Source organism: Drosophila virilis, chromosome 2, assembly GCF_030788295.1.
Source record: "Drosophila virilis strain 15010-1051.87 chromosome 2, Dvir_AGI_RSII-ME, whole genome shotgun sequence".
NCBI lineage: Eukaryota > Metazoa > Arthropoda > Insecta > Diptera > Drosophilidae > Drosophila > Drosophila virilis.
In genome coordinates, this window is record NC_091544.1 from 5,966,452 (window position 1) to 5,988,895 (window position 22,444).

At 42.1% G+C, this 22,444-nt stretch overlaps 4 protein-coding genes across 6 annotated transcripts in view; 2 read left to right on the forward strand and 2 right to left on the reverse strand.

Moving 5' to 3' along the window:
• Positions 1-178: 178 nt before the first annotated feature.
• Positions 179-1,626, forward strand: Hr83 (Hormone receptor 83). The gene is made up of 2 exons (XM_002054677.3): positions 179-1,311; positions 1,366-1,626. The coding sequence occupies exons 1-2, from the start codon at positions 681-683 to the stop codon at positions 1,575-1,577; spliced, it is 843 nt and encodes a 280-aa protein (XP_002054713.1). The 5' UTR covers positions 179-680; the 3' UTR covers positions 1,578-1,626.
• Positions 1,627-1,923: 297 nt separating this feature from the next.
• Positions 1,924-4,608, forward strand: Fip1 (Factor interacting with poly(A) polymerase 1). The gene is made up of 4 exons (XM_002054676.4): positions 1,924-3,439; positions 3,509-3,553; positions 3,619-3,779; positions 3,972-4,608. Exons 1-4 carry the CDS (start codon positions 2,023-2,025, stop codon positions 4,464-4,466), a joined length of 2,118 nt encoding a protein of 705 aa, XP_002054712.1. The 5' UTR covers positions 1,924-2,022; the 3' UTR covers positions 4,467-4,608.
• A 618-nt stretch (positions 4,609-5,226) lies between these two features.
• The window catches only part of LOC6629998 (uncharacterized), a 75,273-nt gene continuing 58,055 nt past the window's right edge, over positions 5,227-22,444 (reverse strand). For 2 of the 3 annotated variants that reach the window (XR_011416070.1, XR_011416071.1), the window contains exons 6-14: positions 17,106-17,216; positions 16,136-16,937; positions 11,284-11,374; positions 10,198-11,228; positions 9,606-9,782; positions 9,358-9,550; positions 9,035-9,299; positions 8,608-8,972; positions 8,404-8,541 (exon numbers count right to left, since the gene is read on the reverse strand). Coding sequence is in view for 1 of the 3 variants with exons in the window: in XM_032438908.2 (XP_032294799.1) it covers positions 7,395-8,541; positions 8,608-8,619; positions 8,795-8,972; positions 9,035-9,299; positions 9,358-9,550; positions 9,606-9,782; positions 10,198-11,228; positions 11,284-11,374; positions 16,136-16,937; positions 17,106-17,216 (4,007 nt within the window). In the remaining 2 variants the exon portion in view is untranslated. Of the gene's footprint in view, positions 8,542-8,607; positions 8,973-9,034; positions 9,300-9,357; positions 9,551-9,605; positions 9,783-10,197; positions 11,229-11,283; positions 11,375-16,135; positions 16,938-17,105; positions 17,217-22,444 lie in introns of all 3 variants that reach the window. The other variant, XM_032438908.2, reaches the window with a different exon arrangement.
• Positions 18,277-20,349, reverse strand: LOC26531406 (cilia- and flagella-associated protein 53). The gene has a single exon (XM_015172409.3). The coding sequence runs from the start codon at positions 20,200-20,202 to the stop codon at positions 18,613-18,615; it is 1,590 nt and encodes a 529-aa protein (XP_015027895.1). The 5' UTR covers positions 20,203-20,349; the 3' UTR covers positions 18,277-18,612.

Here is a 22,444-nt window from a genome sequence, read left to right on the forward strand (position 1 = left end):
CTAATGTTATTTGCATACCAAAAAAACTGCTCGAAAAACTTTCTGCTGGTAACACTGTCTTTTAAATGCCTTGCAGTTGACGAGCGCCAAACAAAACTTAAAATATTTGAACTTAATATAATGTTAAATATTTTAAAGTTCGCTGTCAAACAATTTTGTTACATAATAAATACTCAATTATCTATTTTGCTGAAAAAGACAGCGGCAAGTTTTAACACGATCCGAAAAAACATTCCAAAATTTCAATTGCAACCCCTAATTGTCATGTTGGACATTGACATTATGCGACGCTTCCTTTTATTTACACAAAATGTCAGTTCAAAGCACTTTGAACGACACTTCTAGTGGCCGACGTTCTGACCAATCATAGAGCAAAACAATAATTGTTTACAAATTGTTAACGTGCTGCTAGTCCGTGGCGATGATTGTCACTTTTGACATGTTACGCCCTCCAGCACCAGCGAAATTCCAGGTTATCCTCTGTGCTCAGAGTGGCTGTTGTTGCTTCTGGGCGTTGACGAGGAATCCGCTAAATAAATAAAAACTACAAATCATGTTAAAACACAATGCACCGAGTGCTGAAGTGTCTTTGATTTGCATATCATTTGTGGACGCCTCTCTATAAAACCGCCAATAACACGGCAATCCAGCTTAGTTGACGCCAAATACTTGGAGCGTCCATGTCACTTGTATCGCTATATAATGCCTGCCAGGTGTGCGGAGACCAGAGCTCCGGTAAGCATTACGGTGTCTCCTGCTGCGACGGCTGCTCCTGCTTCTTCAAGCGTAGCGTCAGGAAGGGCACCCACTATACCTGCATCGCTGTGAAGGGCAACTGTGTTGTGGATAAGGCACGCCGCAACTGGTGTCCCTTCTGCCGATTTCAGCGCTGCCTGGCTGTGGGCATGAATATAGCTGCCGTTCAGGAGGAACGTGGTCCACGTAGTCAACAGGCACACAGCGCTCATGGCCATAGTCGTCGGCTATTGGCTGTGACGCCTCCGCCAGCTTCGCCAGCTGGGCAGACGCTGCACTTTCAGATACTGGCACAAATTCTGGTAACATGTCTGCGCCAGGCGAAGCTTAACGAGCAGTTTCGGCTGCTGGAGCGCGCCCAGCAAGATGCCATTTTGCAGGTGGTCTGGAGCGAGTGTTTCATCTTGCGCGCATCGCATTGGTCTTTGGACATAAGTGCCATGATCGAAAGCTGTGGCGATGTGCAGCTCAAGCTGCTGCTATCCGAGGCGCAACAGCTGCGAGCCGATGTCATGGAGCTGAATTTTCTAGAAACGCTTATTTTATGCCGCAAAGGTGTGTTGGGTCTCATACATAGTATCCGTAGTTTTACCATTTGTACCCTTGCAGAACTGGCATTGAACGCTGATTATGCCCTGATCTTAGAGACGCACTCCAATGGTGCACTCTGCTCCTTGGCTCGCTACACACTCCATCGATCCCATTGGTTACGCTTTGGTCAACTTTTGCTCGGATTACGTCAGCTCTGTCTGCGGCGCTACGATTGCGCCCTGTCCTGTATGTTTCGCAACGTAGTTAGGGATATTTTGAAGACACTTTAAGCACAAGAGCTTAAATATTAAATATCCATCAAATATATAATCTAATTCGTTTAGTTTTTAAATATGAGCAGAATAGAGTCATGCAATTGGAATGCTTAAAATCGTTGATATTTGTTCTAAGTAGTATTCAGTAAATATTAACATGCAATTATATTTATTCAAATGGAAATTACACATATGTAATTTAAAATTCGTCGATTTGAACTTCGCGCGGTTGTAACAGCTGTTTTGCCGTGTTCTGTTTCCATGCATTTCACAGCGCAACGTCTGTTAATGAAGCATAGCTAATTTTCTTTGCGCCAGTGTGACCAAATTATAAAAATGACGTGATATCGAAAAAGGTTTTTTTTTAGTTTATTAAACAGTGTTTACCTGAGCTCGCCGTTCGGCATTTAGAACATTTTATAAAATAAACTCGTGGCCGCGCGTAGAAGTTAACACAAATATGGCAGATGACACCAATGAGGATAGCTGGTTGTACGGCACATCGAATCCAGACTCAACGACCAACGAAATATCAAACGGCAGCGATGCATTGGCGGCGGAGCACGAGGCACTCGCAGCAGTGACCGGTGAGAAGCCTGGAACTGGCGCGTTGCCTGCTTTTCCCAAGGAGGAGCTGCTGGAATATGCCGAGTTCGAGGATCCTGCCAAGGAAATGGAGGAAGATGAGGAAGCGCTACCAGATACAACGGACGGCAAGGCGAGAATAGTGCCCGGCGCAGACCCTGGCGCCAGTGGATTGGATGACGCTGCCTCACAGGAGGATGCTGAAATGACAGATTTGATGGAAGTCGCACCCGGCACAATGCCGCGCAAAGAGCGCAACGGCTCGGGGTCCGACGATGATGACGATGATGATTCTGATGATGATATTAATGTGGTGATTGGCGACATTAAATCAGCACCCAGCACGTACAACATTAAACAACGACCCAATCTGCTGGCAGGCGCAACAGCTGCAGACAAAGCCAAGCCAACAGCTCAGGCCGGCAAGTTCAGTATCGAGGACTTCGAGGGCGCTGGCACCATTAACGGCGTCGCCGTGCACGAGTTCAGTATAGACTCGCTGGAGGAGAAGCCCTGGCGCAAGCCCGGTGCTGACATAACCGATTACTTTAACTATGGCTTCAACGAGGAAACGTGGCGCGCTTATTGTGAGCGCCAGAAACGATTCCGCGTGGCTGAGAGCGGTGTAGGCCTGGCCAGTCTAACCCAAAATGTGAATCAAAGTGCCACGTCAATGGGCATGCCCGATGGCGGCAACAGTGGCGGTTTAAGCGGGCCAATGGGCATGGGCGGTCCCATGCATCATCACCAGCCGTTGGTTGTCTTGGGCGATGGACCCATGCAAATGCCGCCGCCAGGAATGCCGCCCATGATGCAGCATCAGCCGCGCCCTGGCATGGGCATGATGGCGCGGCCGCCACGTCCCATATCTACGACTGGGGGCGTCAAGGAGAATGCCATACAGGTGATGACGGCAGAGTGTCGTGAGTATTCGCGCGGTGGCCTCGGACCTATGGCACCCAATTTCCCTCCACCGGGTGCTGCCGATGAGCCGTTCTTCCATGAACCAGAACCATTTGACTATGGTTACGAGCCTACCCAGGAGTCACAGTGGGGCAATGATAACCCCGGCTGGGTGCCCACTGGCATTAAGGAGCTAACTCCTGGCCCCGCACACCACCCGCCCCAGCAGCAGCAGCAGCAGCAGCCGCCGCCGCAAATGGGCGGACCCCCGGGAATGCCGCAAATGAACGTACCACCACCTCAAATGGGCGGACCGCCCCCACAGCTGCGGGGACAGCATGCGCCGCCCGGCATGATGCCGCCCAACATGCGCATGCCGCACAACATAGGTGAGTGGTGCACTCTCAATCACAAATTTCTTATACTCATTTTTATATTTAAAAATTCCATCTGTACAGGCATGGGTCCGCCGCCAGGCATGATGCGTATGCCGCATAACATGAGTAAGAACCTTGTATGTCTTGCTACCGTACTGTTTATTCATGTATTTTTCTCATTTATCATGCAGACATGGGCCCACAACAGAGGATGCCCATGGCAAGCAATACCGGTAATAGCAACAACAGCAACATACCAGCCGCATCTTCGTCAGATCGCAGATCAGAGAGTTACGATGACGATCGCGAGCGGCGGCGGCGAGAGAAGGACAAGCAACTGAAAAAAGAACAGGTAATCAAATATATTAACCCCTATCAGTTCTGCAAAGCAAAGAAAGTGCGAAAAACTTTCCATAAACCAGTTTGCTTTAAGAGTACAGTACACAAATCAAAGTCGGTCGATTTACATTGATATAATCCATAGCTGTTATAGGTCGCATCTAAACAAAATTATTAAATTATACTGCTACTTTGTTTTTTCTAGCTACGTAAAGACTTTCTGGACATGCTGCGTGAGCGGCACGATATTGAGCGCCATACGCGCTGGTATGACATTAAGAAAAAATTCGAATCGGATCCGCGTTATCGGGCTCTGGATTCGGCCTATCGCGAGGAGTACTTTGAGGACTATTTGCACATACTAAAGGAGGAGAAGCGTAAGGAGCGCGATCATAAGGAGCGCGATAGGGAACGAAGCAATCGCGACAAGGAGCGCTCTCGCGATAAGGACAAAGACAAGGAGAAAGAGAAGGACAAAGAAAAGGATAAGGATAAAGATAAGGATAAAGAGAAGGAAGGAAGCTCAAGGCGCGAGGGACGTTCGCGATCGCGTGACAAGTCCAGTCGCCGGAAATCCAAGTCGCGCGAAAAGGATCGCAGCGAGCGCAGCAGCAAGCAAAGCACCTCTTCAACATCCAACTCGTCCAGTCGAAGCGAGAAGAAGAAATCACATCGTAAGGACAAAGAGGAGGAGGAATAGCATTTACTTAGATATTATATGGAAGAGCATACCGTTCCTTGAGCTGGCTACACCCACATATGCACCAATACACGATAACTAAAAACAAATGCAAACAAATAAAAAACACTTCCATTAATAAAATCCTACAACTTAAGCAAAACATACAATTGTAATTTGTGTGATGGAGCTCTCAGCGTTGTCAAATGAATAACTTACTTTAGCGGCTTATAAACAAAATTGTAAATTTGAAGTTTAGAATAACAAATTTAAGCCTTGCTGGAGATCGTAGTCGGATAACCCAGTCAATACATAGTTAGTCTTATTGCAACTGTTGGACATGAAGGAATTCCAATGGGGAGACAAAATTCAGGCCATCTGTGGCCTTGATCTGGATATTATTGTGAAACCGAATTTCGTGTGTTTTAAAAGTACCCTCCTACATCTAGGAGAATCTACAATCTAGTATAAGGGTCTTGTTTAGACTTTCGGATCACTACATTCACTTACAAGCGAAGGCGACTTCAATCTGGAAAACAATCGCAAAAATTGCACACTTAAGAGAAAGAAGAGTATATATTTATTTCGGCAGCCCAGCAGCTATTAGGTTTGTTATAAGTAAATGAAATGCACATAAATTTTTGGAAATTCGCAACATTATTCACCACAATCCTCTCTCTCTCCCTCTCTGACAACTTGAAAATAAAGCAAAGTCCATACGATAGGGAATTGTCATCAGTCCGCTTGAAGAATCATTTATAATATGATGTAGATGCAATGCTGGTAATGCCTGTAATACAGTCAGGTATAAACTGGGGCATATTTATTATATTCTGTTTCAATAAACATGTCGTAAACAATCGTGTGAAATTGGTTTGAAAGTTGAATTAAGAACGTGGCCAGTGATTAAAAGTACGAAGGCTGATCTGCATGCCATAAAAAATGTTTAATATTGCCGCTATCAAATTCACCATTAATTTTATTTAACAATACCGTTCGATTTATTTATATATATATATATATTTGTAATATAACCGTTTATTAATATTCATGCCAACTTTAAAGGTAACAGCAAAAGTGTCAGCTCAATTAACACAAAATAAATGCTTCCGATTTGAATTAAGAGAAACAACAAAAAGAGTCATTAAAGCTGGTAAATAACATGCATTTTTTTAGCTTTGACATAATTGACACTGGGTTCTGTCGTAGTTTGAGCCGGTAATAAAGATACAATCAAATAAACAGCATTTTTTTTATTAATAAACAAAAAATTAAACAATAAAATATTTGCACTAATTAAACAGTTTATTTGTTAAATTGTTTTAAATTTGAATTATATTCCAGTTAATTTAGCTAGACTTACATTTATTAACTGATATTTTTGATTTTCTAGCTGTTTTTATTAAATATTTATATTTATATTTATGTTTATACTTGACACAGAGGTTGAGTAGTTTACAATCCGACTAGACTACAAATAGACAATAAGATCAACTCTTGCGGATCATTAAATACATATATTTTGCTTCGCCACAATCGAATGTACCTTTCTTGTTATACCCTTGTAGCGGGTATTATAATTTAGTCACATAATGTGTAACATATAGATGGAGTTCACTTTATGAATCAGTGTCAGCAGCTGACTCGGTTTTTTGTCCGTCTGCTTTTATGCAAACTATTTCCCTAGTTTTAGGACTTGGCACATACATACGACGGACTCTGCCAGCTATTATATTATATAGCTGCCATACGAACAATCAATGAAAAGGTATTTCAAGATAACTTGTTCAAACCTGGCATTTACTTGTTTTTATATGAGCTATGTCCTATCAACATCAAAGTTAATAATCGGTCGTAGAATGAGTTTTTGTACAACAAATGATTTCTTGACGAAACCTTAAACTAACGAGCTTCACTTTTCGTTCATAACATTCATGTAAAACTTTATCAAACCGGATTAGTATATCATATGGCTCCCATAGGAACAATCGATCAAAAATAAAGCTTTTGTATAAAAGCACTTCTAAGCCATATGTCTACAAGGGTATTAAATCTGCGGCGTGCCGAAGATGGCTGTTTTTTTGTCTTGCCTTTTTTTTTTTTTGGTTTATAAAATAAACAACGATTGTCTTTAGAAAACTAAATTCACGTATTTAATTCTTATTTGATATTATGTTTGTCGCCAAATACGTTCTTTAATAAGTTTTTTTTTGACAGTATCAACGGTATTTACATACGTGGTATATATATATGTGTGTATATATATGTAGGTATATTTTCAATACTTCGAAAGGAACTTCTTCGTGTAGAATTGAAAACACATTCGAGTGAATGCAAGAATCAGCCCGACATTTTGTTCAGATATAGTTTTTGTTCAGTTCAGAAATTGCATGTAGTTGATTATACCATATAGTTAATTATACTTTTGATTAGACTTACAAAAAATTGATTAATACTTAAGATGGATACCGAACCGAATCTTTGTACTTACCAACCAGATACAAATTGGGTGGATTCGTAGCCGATTAACGTCTAGCATATAAATATTTTTAATGACAATTATGTCTACGGTATTCTAACATTTATGCTAAATACGAAATATGGGAATTGTAATTTAGATTAAATCAAATATAAGGCTACTTTCTACTATCTTTTGTCAGTTTTCTATGGGGCGAATCATAAGAAAATAAAGCTAATTAGGTAATTTAATTGGTTACAATGCCATATCGATCCAAGCCAGTTTGAATATCCGCATCGAATATATCGATCGACGGGCAATACTGATCTTGAACTAAATTGTACTTTCATTTTGCAGCTGGAACCAAGTTTGCTTGCATCGAGGTACTTTACTTTGCACATCACAACACTCAAATTCTCGGACACACACATTAAGATGGCCTCAGACCTAAAGCTTTACGAGTTACTTGGCGCAGAGGCCTAAACTGTGTCCTATCTGCCCAGCAGCTGCTCCACGTTGAGTACTACCTCAGGACCGGGCCTGGCGGTTTCCTGTGGCGCATTGGGGCTGCCGCTGCTGCTGCTGTTGTTGTTATTGTTCTTGCTGCTACGGCTGTGCGCATCCAGGCCATTCAGAGTGCGCGAAGGTGCCGGCGAGGTGGGTGCCGAGAGCAAAGGTGGACTCAGCTGGGTGGCCGGAGCGGGCATGGGTAGCATCGGCGGCGATTGGGCCTCCAGGGTGGAGGGCGGACTTCGATTTAGGTTGCTATCCAGACTGCTGTGGTGTTGCGAGGAGGCCGGCGACAACGGTATTTCCTCAATCTTCTCCAGATCCTGCGCAATGGAGTTAGAGTTCTGCTTGTGCGCCCGCGTCAATGTGCCCTTCGGACTGCGCGATGTGTCATGCAGCATCGGTATTTCCAGCATGGAGTTCTTACTGGCAAACATCAGGGCTGCGTAGTTGTTCGCCTGCAGCGACAGCTGGTGCTGTTGCTCCACCTTGGCCTGCTGGTCGTCACGGTCCAGACTGAACTGACGGCGCAGCAGGCGACTAGAGCCGGGCTTGCTATCAAACTTTGAGGCGCTGCCACTAATGGAGCAGCCTCCACTTCCAGATCCAGTAGCACCAGCGACGTTGCCACCGCCAGCATTTCCATACAGATACTTGCCATCATAGAACTGGGATAGGTTGCTCTCGCTGGGACTGAGACATTTATAGTGATTATACGGTGAGCTGAGATCCATCATTTCCTCAATCTTCTTATACAGACGGGAACTAGACCCGCCCGTAGAGCTGGGCAAGCGATTAAAGCTGTTCGGATTCAGCAGACTATCCGGCGTAAGTTCAGACAGCTTGCGCGACTGTGGACTTGTGCTGCTTGGCGTTTTGCTGGGAAACTCGGGGCACAGCGTCGGATTTGGGCTAATCGTGTTGGGAGAATTCGAGTCCAGCGAGTACGAATTTGGCAGATGGCTGGAGCACATGTCCGTGTTAGCAGGCGGTGTTATCTCCACTTTGACCTCCACCGATTCACCAGCCAGCGAAGAGCTCTGCGATGACGAGGGATTCGTGCTGGTGCGCGATTTGTTAGCCTGTGCCTTCAGTGTGATCGAGTTGCGTATTAGGGATTCGTCCAGTCTGTGTCCAAATATATAGTATTAGTGTTGTATAAAAGGAGCACAGTAATCAATTTTTTCCACCTACCCATGCGACTCCCTGAGGTGTAGCGTGTTAAGCAAAGAATATTTTAGGTAAAGGGCTTTTATGTTATGTTTAAATTAAATCAATTTCAAGAAAAACCTTAACTAATTATTCCAAGTGTATTTTTTTTGATCTTTTGACCGATGATAAACAGTGGATCGGTATGCTTATCAGTTGATGGTTGACTTACCCGATGGGTGGTGGCACAGGTAGCGGCTTGTCGAATCCCTTTCTGCCCAGCAACCAAAACGTGTTCATCATGCCTTTACCTTTGATATCGATGAGCCCGCGTGGCTCTATGGAATATCCACCACGAGCTTCCAGGCGATCGCGCGTCTCTTGCGACATGTGAATGCGCCAGGAGGAACCTGTGCAGCGCAGAGTGGAGTAATATGTGATGCGTGTACGTTTATGTCAGTTGCAACTTTACCTGTAGATTCCATTCTGGAGGCCGTATTGACCGTGTCACCAAACAGGCAATAGCGCGGCATTGTTAGACCCACAACGCCGGCACAGCAGGGACCCGTGTGCAGACCAATACGTAGCTGGAGCGGCACGCCCGGCAGATGCTTGACATTGAAGCGTCCGCTTTGATGCAGCAAATCGAGCGCCATGGTGGCTATCTGCTCGGCATGATCGGGTATCTTCACTGGCAGCCCGCTGACCACCATGTAAGCATCTCCGATGGTCTCCACCTGAAGGCGCGACACTCCAATTTCAAGATGGTTCTATATTAGATGACATATCACTTACCTTGTAGACATTGTATGCATTGATTGTTGCGTCAAATATTGTGTAGAGGTCATTGAGCAGATCCACCACCTGCACGGGACTGCAGTGTGCGGCGATTGTTGTAAAACCAACAATGTCGCTAAAGTATATGGTGACATCAGAGAATTCCTCAGGATCGACGGCCAGGCCCATTTTTAGTTTCTCAGCAACAGAGCTGTGAATTAATATTAAGTTAATTAATTTATCTTTTATTATGCAACATATTTTACCTTGGTAACATGCGTATTAGCAGCTGCTCAGTCTTCTTTCTTTCAATGTCCAATTGCTCGGTGCGCTCGCGTATTAGCTCCTCCAGATTGTTTGAGTACTTCTCAAGCATTTGGAACATTGTGTCCACAAAGTTGACCTTACGTCCGTGATTGAGCATCTTAAAGCGCTCGTAAACGCTGCGGATAATAATGAGATTTTATACTAAGACAATTTCAAGCTCATATGAGCTAGTACCAAAAATTTGATAACTTTTTGGTTAACCTCCCACATTGTTACTAGTTTTTAAAAAAAAAAAATTGTTTTTAAAGAACATATATACATGGCTGTTTCATAGTTAAGGGCCAGAAATTTCATAAAGATCGGATTATAAACATGGTCGAATCCCTGAGACGTTATTTTGGCATCCCATACCCTTACAAATGCAAAGCAAATAGAAAATAAAATGTCTAGCAGTACTCAACATATTAATGACTCTTCGGGCTAGGTCACAGTTCACATAAAAGCAAGTATCCGAGTGCAAAGAGCTGGTACTAAGAAGTTGACCCAGGTCGTTTACTCATGGCATTTCCCATGTCTCTTGCTAATACTTACGAATTGAAATCAGGTCGCATTTCGGGCTGTTCGGCCCAACACTGTCGCATTATGTTGATGGCCTCAGGTGGGGCAGCCCCTTTGGACACTGAGGGCCTTATCAGTGGCGGTGGCTTTTTGATTTTGGCTATAATGTCGTCCGGCGATAGTGAGAGCATGCAATAGGGCTCACCACGTACAACCACCTCCTGCATAATGATGCCGAAGGAGTAGACGTCGCCCAGCTGTGTGCCCAGCTGCACACGTCCGTGTTGATTATGATGATGATGATGCTGCTGTTGTTGCGTTTTCATGCTGCGCAGCAGCTCGGGCGCCGTCCACAGTAGTTCCTTGGTGCTGCGTGGTGGGGGCGACAAGCCCTGCGACTCGTAAAAGGAATTCAGACCATAGTCGGTTACCTTAAGCACCCATCTGGCGTCCACGACACAATTTCTGGACGTCAATGCACCATGGATGCGAAGCGGAGAAGCGTGCAGGTAGCGCATGCCGCGCACCAGATCCGTGAGCAGACTTAGGCGGAAGGACCAGTCCAGCTTAATCTCATCCATAATAAGCACATCCTGCAGTGAGCCACGCGAGCAATAGTCAAAAACCATGGCGGTGCGATTCGGATCCGAAAGCCAGCCAATTAGTGGATTTATATTTTCGTGGCGCAGCCCGTGCGCCATCACCAACAGATCCATGGCCTTGGAGCGTAGCTCTGTGGATCCATTCAAGTTGATCTCTTTGAGCTGTACCAGATCGCCATTGTAGCGCGCCCGCATGTCCAGATGTGCCGGCTTATGACGCGCCAGGCTGCCCGTGGCCGTGGAGCCACTCTTGCCATTGATAGTCGCCGTTGTGGTGCTTCCCCCAGCTCCAGTTATGGCACCGTTATTGGCAGCTGCTGTTGCGCCGGGTATGACAAAACCCAAATTCTTGAGCGAGCCAATGGAACCCTTGAGCAGATCTGGCTTGTCCACCTCGGGACCTCCAAATTCCTGTAGCTGTTGCAGCCAGCAGCAGAGCATCGCCTCGATGCCCTCGTCCACCTGTGAAAGATTATTTCATTTCTGGGTCTATATTCTGGTGAAAGCGTTCACTTACACGACGGGAGTCCACTGGAAACACAAAGTCACTGGCCGAGAGCACAATCTTGTTGGGCCCCTTCGACAGTCTTTTGCGTAAAAAGTAGTTTCTGGATATTGGGCGAAAATAATGTAGCGATTAACTATTAATAAAGGCAAAAACATGCATTGCATAGCTAGTCGGACATGAGTCAAGAGATGAAGGATAAGGGATAATTACATGTTATTCTAGTAGGGACAAACAAGTTTAATTGGCTAGTCAACCCAGAGGAGTCGATTACGCTCGTAATTAACTTATGAATAAATATAACACCGAGCATAACTCTACATAAATTAAAGAGAGCAGATTAATCATCAGCAGCCAACTAAAGTATGATGGCAGCCGCACACAAGGATCCTGGCATAATCCATGAAGGGCACATAAAGAATAATAATAAAAATACTCTGACACTTGATGCTTGATGTAATCAACTAACTGACTAATAACTTACTAATATCTCTTGGGTTCTAATATACGTTGTGTTCTGATACAGCCTCTAAATTATTAGGGCAGCCTGCGGGGAGTTCTGCTTGGTCTTGGGGATAAGGAGTACATTTTTTTCCAAACTTCTTCAAAAAAAAAAACCCTTTTAATCCCACAGTTAATTTTAATATGTTTTTGATTTGCTTTTACAATAAGTTTATATACTTTAGGTTAAATTGAACCATTCCCCGATTAGTTTACGGAATAAATGAAACCATTCGACAAACGGATTAAAACTTTCTTACAAACTTATAAGGAGGAATTACAAAAATTGGATTATTTGTCTTGTATCTATTCAGTTCATACTATTTATTTTGATTTTGATTACTTTGGGTCCCTTTCGGCTCCATTTACTCCATTAAGATGGATTATATTCGCTCTGGCTCTATGTATCCACTTTTCATTGAGTATATGGACAGCAAAAAATTAGCGCTTGTATTCGAATTTTGTTTTAGATTTAAACACAAATTGACTAGTGAATACGTGCGCTGTAAAGTGTAATGGAAATGGCAATCAAACAATTAGCAATAGAGTAATTGCTTGTTTTAATATTTAAACAGTTGATTTTTAAAATACATAGTCGCATTAGCATAATTGTTTGCGCTTTAAGCTTCATTACGAGATTGTTCGTTGTTTGGAGACTTGTGGATAAAGTTTCAGTTGATGGAAAAGTCAAAATTGCAGAAAAATAAATGAGCCTTGCAATTTACTTAAAATCAATGGATTTTAAATTTTATATTATTTCTTCCTTAAAAGGAGTAGCATGTGCTCGACTAGGAGATACCCAGTACTCGGCACAAAGCATGCGTTCCAAACTACCTTCGCAGCATACTATGGAGAATAATATGGGTTTCATGTGTCTTTATAAAATTATCGAAACTTAAATAAGGCTACATTGTGTTTTTCTTAATTTTGGTGTTACTAGGGGAAGGCTTACACAAAGTATATTTTACGAAAACCTGCAATTAAATATGTAGCTAGCATAGCTAGATCGAATCGGCTGCTGAACCTGATCAAGAATATATTTATATCGCTGATGCCTGTTACATACACATGCTGAAACCCCCCATTTTCGAATTTGTAAGGGATACAGGGCATACACACTTAAATCAATTAATTGCCATTTACATTAGCGCCATTCAATATATGCTACATTCTGCGGTCACATTTGCATACATATGAGAACATGTTTATGCCGCTTAATTTAAGCATTCTAAAGTCGATTGGTTAAACAAGTTAACTTGCTGTGAGCAGCATTAAACTGAAATGTTCCCTGATTTGTGCCCGTTGTTGTTTAAGCTCAGTTAGAGTCCTTTGTTGGCTTGTTCTTGCCTGCAGGACAAAAACTGGACCTGCAGCAATGTAACGCAACAGAAACGAATACCAAAAACTACTTTATAGTTAACTTAATTAACTGTAGCAGATTCATTTTTACCCTGCCCTAACTTTTTTTTTATATCATGAAAATGGGTACAAGTGGGTTTCATCATTTTGTGCAAATTTATGTAACATGCATTCCTGATCTTCACAAATTGGGAAATTACAAAAGACAGAGTCGTAAATTTTAAAATAAATATTCCTGTAAGTCATTCCTGGAACATATATACGATATATAATCTTTTCCATTTCCAATTTTGAAACCAGGGATTGTGTGGATTATTTTGCAACAATAATACATTTTTGCTCTAATTATATAATATAATAGCTGAACAGGGTATATTGAAATCGAGCAGAGGTGACTAGAGCAATCTTACATGTCTTTTTCTAAATTTATCCTTACCCTGCAATCAACATCTATTAGCCTAGTCCGTCGTTGGCTCTTGTGGTTGAATCTTAAAAAGTTGTTTTCCCAGTTGCGTACATACTTTCAGCTAGTTGGTAATACAACACTCGCTGGCATTAGCCGGAAAACCGCACGGCAGCGATGGAAAAGCGCAAATTCATGCAACAATTGTTGGGCCAGAAGTTTGCCACGTGGCCAAGTTGAGTAAGGTTAAGTGTATTATGCGCATTAATGGGCTTTATCTAGACCTAGTCGAAACTCTTTGGGCCCACGTGTAACGGCTGTTAAGTAGCCAGCCCCAAAGCCATTAAAGTTTTTCTATTTACGGCACAGCTTACGGCTTAACCACAGAAAAGTTTTACCTGTCCGTTAACCGAGCTGATAATCAACGGGATCGTTCAGCATAAAAACACCAGCGCGTGAGCAACATTTATATACACTATCTTTTTTTGGGCACTTTACTCACAAAGACTTATGCGCGACCTAAAAGTCCATTAAAGGGAGTTGTTTGGTTGTTGAAAAATAATTTTGAATAATATAATAAAAAACAATAATAATAATAATAATAATAATAATAATAATAATAATAATAATAATAATAACAATAATAACAATAATAATAATAATAATAACAATAATAATAATAATAATAATAATAATAATAATAATAATAATAATAATAATAATAATAATTATAATAATAATAATAATAATAATAATAATAATAATAATAATAATAATAATAATACCATTAATAATAATACTGCAGCAATAATTGGTAATTATATTAACAAAAATTATTCTGAAAGCTAAAATTAATAAATTCAAACAATGCTAACTAATAAAGTTGACATTCAATCTATCTTATTGAGTAACTCGGATCCTTTGGAAAGAAAGGGTATACGCCTTAGGCACAGCTTGTTTTGCATGTTTCTGTTTGTCTTGCCCTTTTTCAGCTTGGTGTCCGGTCGTGTTTTTCCGTTTTGTACGGCGTACGCTAATTAAAACTTCATGAGCTGCATTTTGAGCGTAGGCGAAAATAGTTTCTGATGACTGTGGCTTAAAGTCGGACATGTGGCCAATTTAAAGAGACCTCTACTTTAAATTATAATTGCAGCTGCAATAATTGAGGTTCTCGTGGAAAGTGTTGCTCGCATGTCAAAGAGTAAATGATTTGTTTAACCGCACTTGACATGTTTGTTTCCTTCGATTCTGTATGTGCATCTGTGTGTGTGCGTGAGTGTTTGCGGTGTATAAATATCAACTGCCAGCCAACAATTTAAGTGTGCGGTGCATAGCTTATGCTACGCTTTGATGAATGTAATTAATTAAATGTTCGTTTTAATGGACGACCAGGTGTGTGTTTGTTTGTGTGTTTGTAATTCATCTGTGGCGTGTGTATTGATTTTGCTTAAATGATTTTTGGCCAAACAGTTTGTAATTTGCATTTAATGCTATGCGATTTAGTGTAATTGAAGCACGCAATTTGAAGGATTTCGAGAATGCTTAGAGCGAATGCCACTGAGTGCTGCCGTGTGATAAGAAATTCGTTTATTGAAGTGATAAATTAAGGACTTTGTTATTAATTTCAAATCAGTTAAGTTATTTATTCCAAACTATGAGGCTTAATGGAAAATGCCAATAATAATGTAAGACAAATTTAAATTTAATTTATTCGTTAGGCGATTGCCTCACCTAATAAAATTAAAAGCTTTTTAATTATGTCTCATACATAAACAAAACGAATATTTTTCCCCTACAATTTACATCCCCGAAAGTTGAAATGCAATAACATCAGGCAACTAACACCCGAAAAGGGGAAAGAAACCGAGAAAAATCATAATGATGAAAATTAAAATGGAAATTGCTACGCGAAATTTATTTTACGCCCAAGTCAATGGCGCTGAACTACGTGGGCGAAGCTTTTTAAGGGCGAAACTGCCTTTAAGGCGTGCTAATTGATTTTGGCTATCTTTTGTGGTCTTGGCAAATTTTGCCTGCCGGATAATAATTTGAAATAAGCAAATATATAGAAAATATGATACATATAAAACAAGTAAGAGGTTCTAGTCGGGAGCTCTCGACTAGGGAATACCCTGAACCCTCTTCTTCCAACATCAAATGCATATATATTCTATTTTAGAAGAATAGGATTGGTTGTATAATATATTGAACATTTTTAGTCGAAAGCAAGTGACTATATAGCTCCACGGAAAGATAGGCCGAAAATATGTTTTTGTATGTGAAAATGATTTGTTCCTTGAGATATCTTCACCAAACTTGGCAAACAGTCTAAGACAAGTTCTTATGTTAACCACTTGTCCTACGATTTTTATCATGCTTCTTACACTATCATATCATTTAGTTCTAAAGGAAGAACATTTTCTGCTGTTACTGATATCTTTGCCAAAATCAGCAGTTACGAGCATCACAAGTCACTCCGCATATCTACAAGTTCTAAGTCATGTGTATGTCTATTAGGGTATTTAATCTTCGGCGTGCCGACAATAGCCGTTCTTTTTGGTTTGCTTGAGTATCAGTTGTGCGGATGCGAGAGTCACTTACCTCACGGCTACGCCAGCAGCCACGCTGGCAACCACAATGATGACCAGTAAGCCCATGCATATTGCTGCGATTGTCCAACAGATGGCGCCACAATGCCACATTTGAACGCTGCTGACCAACAGCCATTCATCGTATCCGGGCTGAATGGAGTGCGTTATGTAACTGCCATGACCTGCACCCTTGCCGCCCTCCAGTATAAGCAACGGCCGCCATTTGTATGTGGCAAGAGCAGCATCCACAACAATGTCCAGAACTAAAAAATCGTATTTCGGTGTTGCCGCCGTTGCACTGGCAGCCGCAATGTGCGACAGCAACAGATCGTAAAGCGAGAACAGATTCATAAAGGGTCGCAGCTTGTTGAGGCTGGCATTTTGATGAGCCAATGCCTCCATTGGCGTCTCCACTCCATTCACCGCATGGCCAGACGCTGGTGTACGAAAATTGTGCACCATGGCCATGCCAATCCCGGCCGCATTCAGAAAGTGTCGATGCTTATCGCTTAGCAGCGTCAGCACCAACAGATTGCTGGTCACCAGCCCGGACACGGGCAACTGCGGTATGCTGCTCCCATTGCCATTGCCATTGCCATGGCTGTTGCCATTGCTGTTGCCATTACCATTACCATTGCCAGTGGCCGCATTGATGCGTGCCAAATATTTGTAGAGTCGGTGCTCGACATTCAATGAGCTGGCCACAATATCGATGAGCAATACTTTTGTGTGCTGGTCCTGTTTCGCCCACTTGCCAGTCCCAAGCCAACGCAGGGTGCTCTCATCGTTCAGAGGCGCCGTAATAATAATTGCTAAACTCGAGCGAGTGAAGAGTGTGACGGTGGCATAGAGAAAGAGAAAGGTAAAGATGTGTGGTTAGTTGGCAAAATGCATGCGAGTGTAAGTGCTGATTTTTTGCTTTTGATCTGTTCGACTGACCAATTTAATTGGCATTGCCAGCACCTACGCAATATACATACCTTTGCCCGGCTTTTCCTGTTCATGCAGGTCACGCATTGTGTCGCCAATTTCAATGCGATAAGGTATATGCAAGTTGGTCGCAATGGCTAGCGGTAGGCCCCAATTGTCGTCTGCAAATAGCGAAATGATATACAGATATTGAGGGATGAAAGAACGAGATGGAGATAGAGCTGTGACACTCTTGGTGGCTACTATTTGATTTCGTGCTGAAAACAAAATTGCATTGTTGTTGCACGTTGGAACTTAATTTATTTGCGACGGCTTTTCGATTTCAGCGGCCGGCACATGTTGCCTCATTAAATCTCATATTGAGTGTTAGAACTTTTGGGCGTAGATTAAAGTTCATTAAAGTTAAGTGAGGGTATCATAATTTGATCCAACAACCACGCCCACCCAACTTCAGTACGGCGCACTCGACACTCGACACGTCGGCCGCCTGATACATAAGCTACACAAAGCACGTAAGCCTAATACAACAAAAAGCAATATTAATTAAATAAAGAAACCCGACGCTTTATAAAAAATACACACAAATGGCGCAAAAGGCAACAGAGGCCTTAAAAGCCGTTTACAAATAAAATGATTTCAAGAAAATGTTTATGTATAGGAGATTTTTTAAAAACAAGGAAGTTTTCCAATTTTGTATACCCTTGCAGTAGGATAGTAGTAATGTTACCATAAAATGTGTAAAGTGTAGTCGACAGCTACGACCCATTCATTATATATATTTCTGAGTCGATATTGTCTTTTCCGTCTGCCTGTCTGTTTGTTTGAATCTAAGCAATCAAGTCTTTCAGTCTTATAGCTATCGCCATGAAACTTTGCATAGGTCCGACTATCTGTTGCCACAATGCAGCTGGCCTAATCTTTCGATAATAAAGTTCTTATATAAAAAACATTTTTGCTTATAAAGGTATCTTGATAAAAAACTTGGAGACTGCCAGCTGCTTGAGCCCACTTTGGGTTAATGTCTTGAAAAGCCGCATTATCGTGTAGTTAAATGTCGTTAAATAAGATGAAGTCGAAAAACTGATAACCTCCACTAATAGACAAAATGTTATTATTAAGCCCTTATTTTTAAGATAAAGAAACCTAGACCTATTTCTGTTTCCGAACGACCATTTAATATATATCACGAGACTTTCAAATAATATATAACAATATTAAAGATTTGATTTAACGTTAGCATTAACTGTTTAACAATTTTATTCATATTGAAGACATGCAACTCAAAATAGTTTACTTTACCAAGCATTTAGAATATTATTTGAAGCTTCAAGTTGAGTTCATTTAGCGCAGTTTCTTCTACCAGCATATGATCAAAATTTTAGCTTGATATTTGAATAAAACCTAACATCGACTAACAAATCAAATATTAAACTTTCCGCAGCATTATTCGCTGAGGATTGACTGATCTGATCTGACAAAAAGTGAATAAAACTAAACAAAACTTTCAACATGTATCTGAACTGGCACGAGTACACAATTTGTTCGTGGAATGTGGGATTAAGTTTTGCAGTTGCAGCTCTTGAATGCATCCTTTTGGGTCTGCGGCTCACTGTCGCCAGAACCGAAATCAATTTTCTTAGCTGGTGGTGGTTTTTCACACGGCTGAGCCATGAAATCACAATCCCGGCGTGCTGCCTCTGGGAACGGACACTTGTCAATGCCAGCGTTTGCGACAAGATTATCGAACTGCTGCTGGGACATGGGCGCCTTGGCGACGTATTTGTTTTGGGGGCACGCGTATATTTTCCAGTTGGGATGCGGAGGGAGATAGTCTTTGTCCTCGTCTATATACTGTGCAGCTAGCTGGATGCAAATCTGTGGATCATCGATAGCCTTCATTAGCTTCTTCTCGAAGGCCCTCTCCTCCTCGGCCTGAATGCGTTTCATCTCGATGATTTGGGCATTTAAATCCAGGCACATCTGACGCTGTTTGCAGAGTATCATGTCTCGTGTAACTGGCGGATGCACAAAACGATTTTCGAGCATCTTGTTCTCGCGCTGTTCAGCCTCCTGGCGCATTTTTCGCTCGATTTCCTCACAAATTTGCTTCTTGAGCTGCGTATGACAGCGTGCCGCCTCCTCGCCCTTGAGACGAGTCGTCTCGGCAATGTTGTTCTTGCAACAAAGGTCCACATGGTAGAGATCATCGATGCGATCGTTCATCATCTTCTCAATGCCCAGCTCAAGGTTGCGCATGCGACGCACATAGGCAATGTATTCGTGTGTGGCGCGCGACAGCTGCCGCTTGGTCTGCCAGATGCGCTCCTTGGCCTCCGCCTCGAGGCGTTGCGTTTCGCGTATGAATTCCTCATGTTCGGCTTTTTCAGCCTCCCAGGCGGCCTGCTTAGCGCATTTGCGGCGTGTAATGTCCTCGAGCAGTTCGAGGCGATATTTCTCTTTATCGTTGTTCGCTGCCTGGTGCTTAGAGTCGAATTCTTCGAGGCGGAGCTCCTCTATTAATTGGTCCACTTTGATTGTGTCCAGACGTTTCTCCTCGCGCTCCTTCTGGCGTTTCTCTTCATGTTCGGCCAGCTGTGCTTGCAACACTTGACATATCTGACCCTGCATCTGTTGGCGCTTGCGCATCTCATAATTGTGCAGTCGGTCGTACTCCTCCCAGCGTCGCTCCTCCAGCTTCTGCCAATAGCGCTCTCTTTCGCATTCTCGCCGCTTCATGCGCATGTTCTCCTGCATCTGCTCCTCCAGACATATTTTGTTGTTGTTGCGATCCTTCTGGCGCAGGGCCTCACGTATTTCATAGCAATTTAGCATGACCTGCTGCATTCGCTTTATATCGACGAACTGCTTATGGCGCTTGTCGCGCGCCTCCTTGATCTCGTTCAGTTGTTCCTGGCGTACGCGTATCTCCTCATCGAAGCGATTCCTCACCTTGCTAGCAAACTCCTGCTCGAACACTTTGTCCTCCTCTTCGAGTAGAGCCTTCACGCGTGAACTGCGCTCTTGCAGGTCCTCGTTAGCCGCCTGCTGCGCCTTGGCCACAAGCAGCCCAATTTGCGAGTGTAGGCTCTTCCGATCTGTGCGTTGGATGAACTGAAAGTGTTCTTCCCCTTTGCCGTGGTTCTGCATTTTGAAGTAAAATTAACCAAATATAAATAAACTCTACGAAAGACAATTAGTTTGTCAATTTATTCTGCGTGTTTTATGTATGTAGCCAACTAAATACAATTAAGATTCAATTTTAGTTCAAGTTGTGGCCTCTTAAAAATCGAAATCAATTCTGAGTAATTTAGACGTTAGTCAAGCAGCCTACTCAATAAAATAAGTTGTGCCTTTTCTTTATACAGCTGCACTCTGTGGCATATGCATTTCTTTGCTATTTCTTCCCTCAGCTCCAATCTGTGGCATATGCCTTCTTGAGACCCTAAATTTGCCATCCAGTTGTATGTGAGTTATGGATTAAAGGGCTTAATTTAATATCGATATTTTTTGTTATTACGGAAGTGACAGAGGTATAATATCATCAAATTATATGCACTTGTACACATACATACATATACGCACAAGAGGTAAGCGAATACACCATTTTGTGCCCTGTCATGCTTAATGTCAGATTTCTGGGAAGCGCAAGTGCATAATTAATGAGCATCGAGGAGGCGACGAATTCAGTTGGCGGCGATTGCCTGTCGCCTGTCGTATCTCATTGCGGCACTTTTACGGTTGTACATTAATTGCCCATGAGCTGGCGAAAAGTGAGTGCTAATAAGATATTGCGCATACGTCATGTTGTCAAAAGCGTTTAACCCAATTGCCGGCATCGTTTCGTGTGCGTGCCAAAAATTGAATTAATTCGTTTAACATCTGCCTCTGAAGAGCGTGGCTGCATCAAACATTTACAACATTCACAGCCCAGACACAAGCTATTGTTGTTGCTTGTGTTTGTGTTTCGGTTTCTATTGCTTTTTCAGTTGGGCCAGAAGTGAAAGATCCTTGGCTGTTTTTTTTCTCAAAAACGTATGTGACTTTTGCTCTTGTTGCTGCTGCTGCTGCTGCTTTTGCCCTTAACTCAATTAGCAATGCAACTGCCACACTAATTAACTCAGATGCGAGATGAAAAGTTGCAAAACTTTTGCCCAGATGCCACACTTCCGTGTTGCAACTGCGTCCTTTGCCATGTGTGTGAATGACAAACTTGATGTTGTTTTTGCTGCTGTTGTTGTCTCCCTAACAACTGGCGCAACTTGGTGCGACTCTTCAGTTTTCCCTGCCGAAATATTGGCAAGCGCATGTTTGCTCAAGTGCAAAATTGTGCCATTACGAAACTGCACAGCTCCGCTTTGCTGTCAACATGCCGCTCACTTCTTTGGCCACATTCACATGATTTTCCGGTGAACATGTTTTTGTTTTTGCCAGCACATTTTGAAAAACAAAGTTGGTGGCTGCGTCTTGAGGCAATTTAGCATGCGTTTTCTCCAGAAATTTAATATTGCCATCATTTAAATTCCTAAATGAATTTGCATGGCTACGAGCAGACAGTAGAAAAGCTAATTCATACTTCCATTTGAGTACGTGTATAAGCATTTAAAAATCTATTGTTTCGATAGTATTAAATATAAATAAAAGAGACTTATTAGCCATTTGCCATTTGCTCGTGAACTTTTCCAGGTACTTGATTTTCAATGCAACAATTCAATGCAAAAATTTAAAAATAAATTTGATTCCTAATAAAAACTGGGAAACTGGGTTGGCTTAGTACTCATTACATTACATTACATTGGAATTTAATTTAAAATTAGTTAATTTAACCTTGAATAAAGCTATTTGGTTTAACATTGCTCACATCCTTGGGATATTTGATTTTGAATTCCTAAAACTCTGCCGTAAATTCTGATCACTTATATAAAACCTAGGCAATATTTGTTATAGCTCTTTATGCGAAAGAAAATCAAATTCGACTTGGATTAAAGCTCATATATGTTGCTATTCTGTTTATTTTTCCAAAAAAAAAAAAAACACACACCACGCACCCACTTGCGGCAAAATCAGCTCAATGCATTTCTATGCAAATAACATGACGTATACGCCAAGTGCGACATGTGCTGATTGCGTTTTTGGGCGCGGTAGTGCACCCCATTGCCTGCAATGTGTTGCAATTGGAGCCACATCTGCGTTGGCCACGTGGCCCGTCCAATTTATTTACCTGCCTGCCATATATTTTATGTTGCTGTGCATTTGGCAAACACATTCTTTTTCAGTTGCCATTGCTTTTATTCAGAAATTTGTTCACTTGACCAAGCAAAAACGCAGCACTTCCCATTTTTTTCATTTACGCTTGAAATTTGATGTGTGTTCAGCGGGCGAACCTGTATTA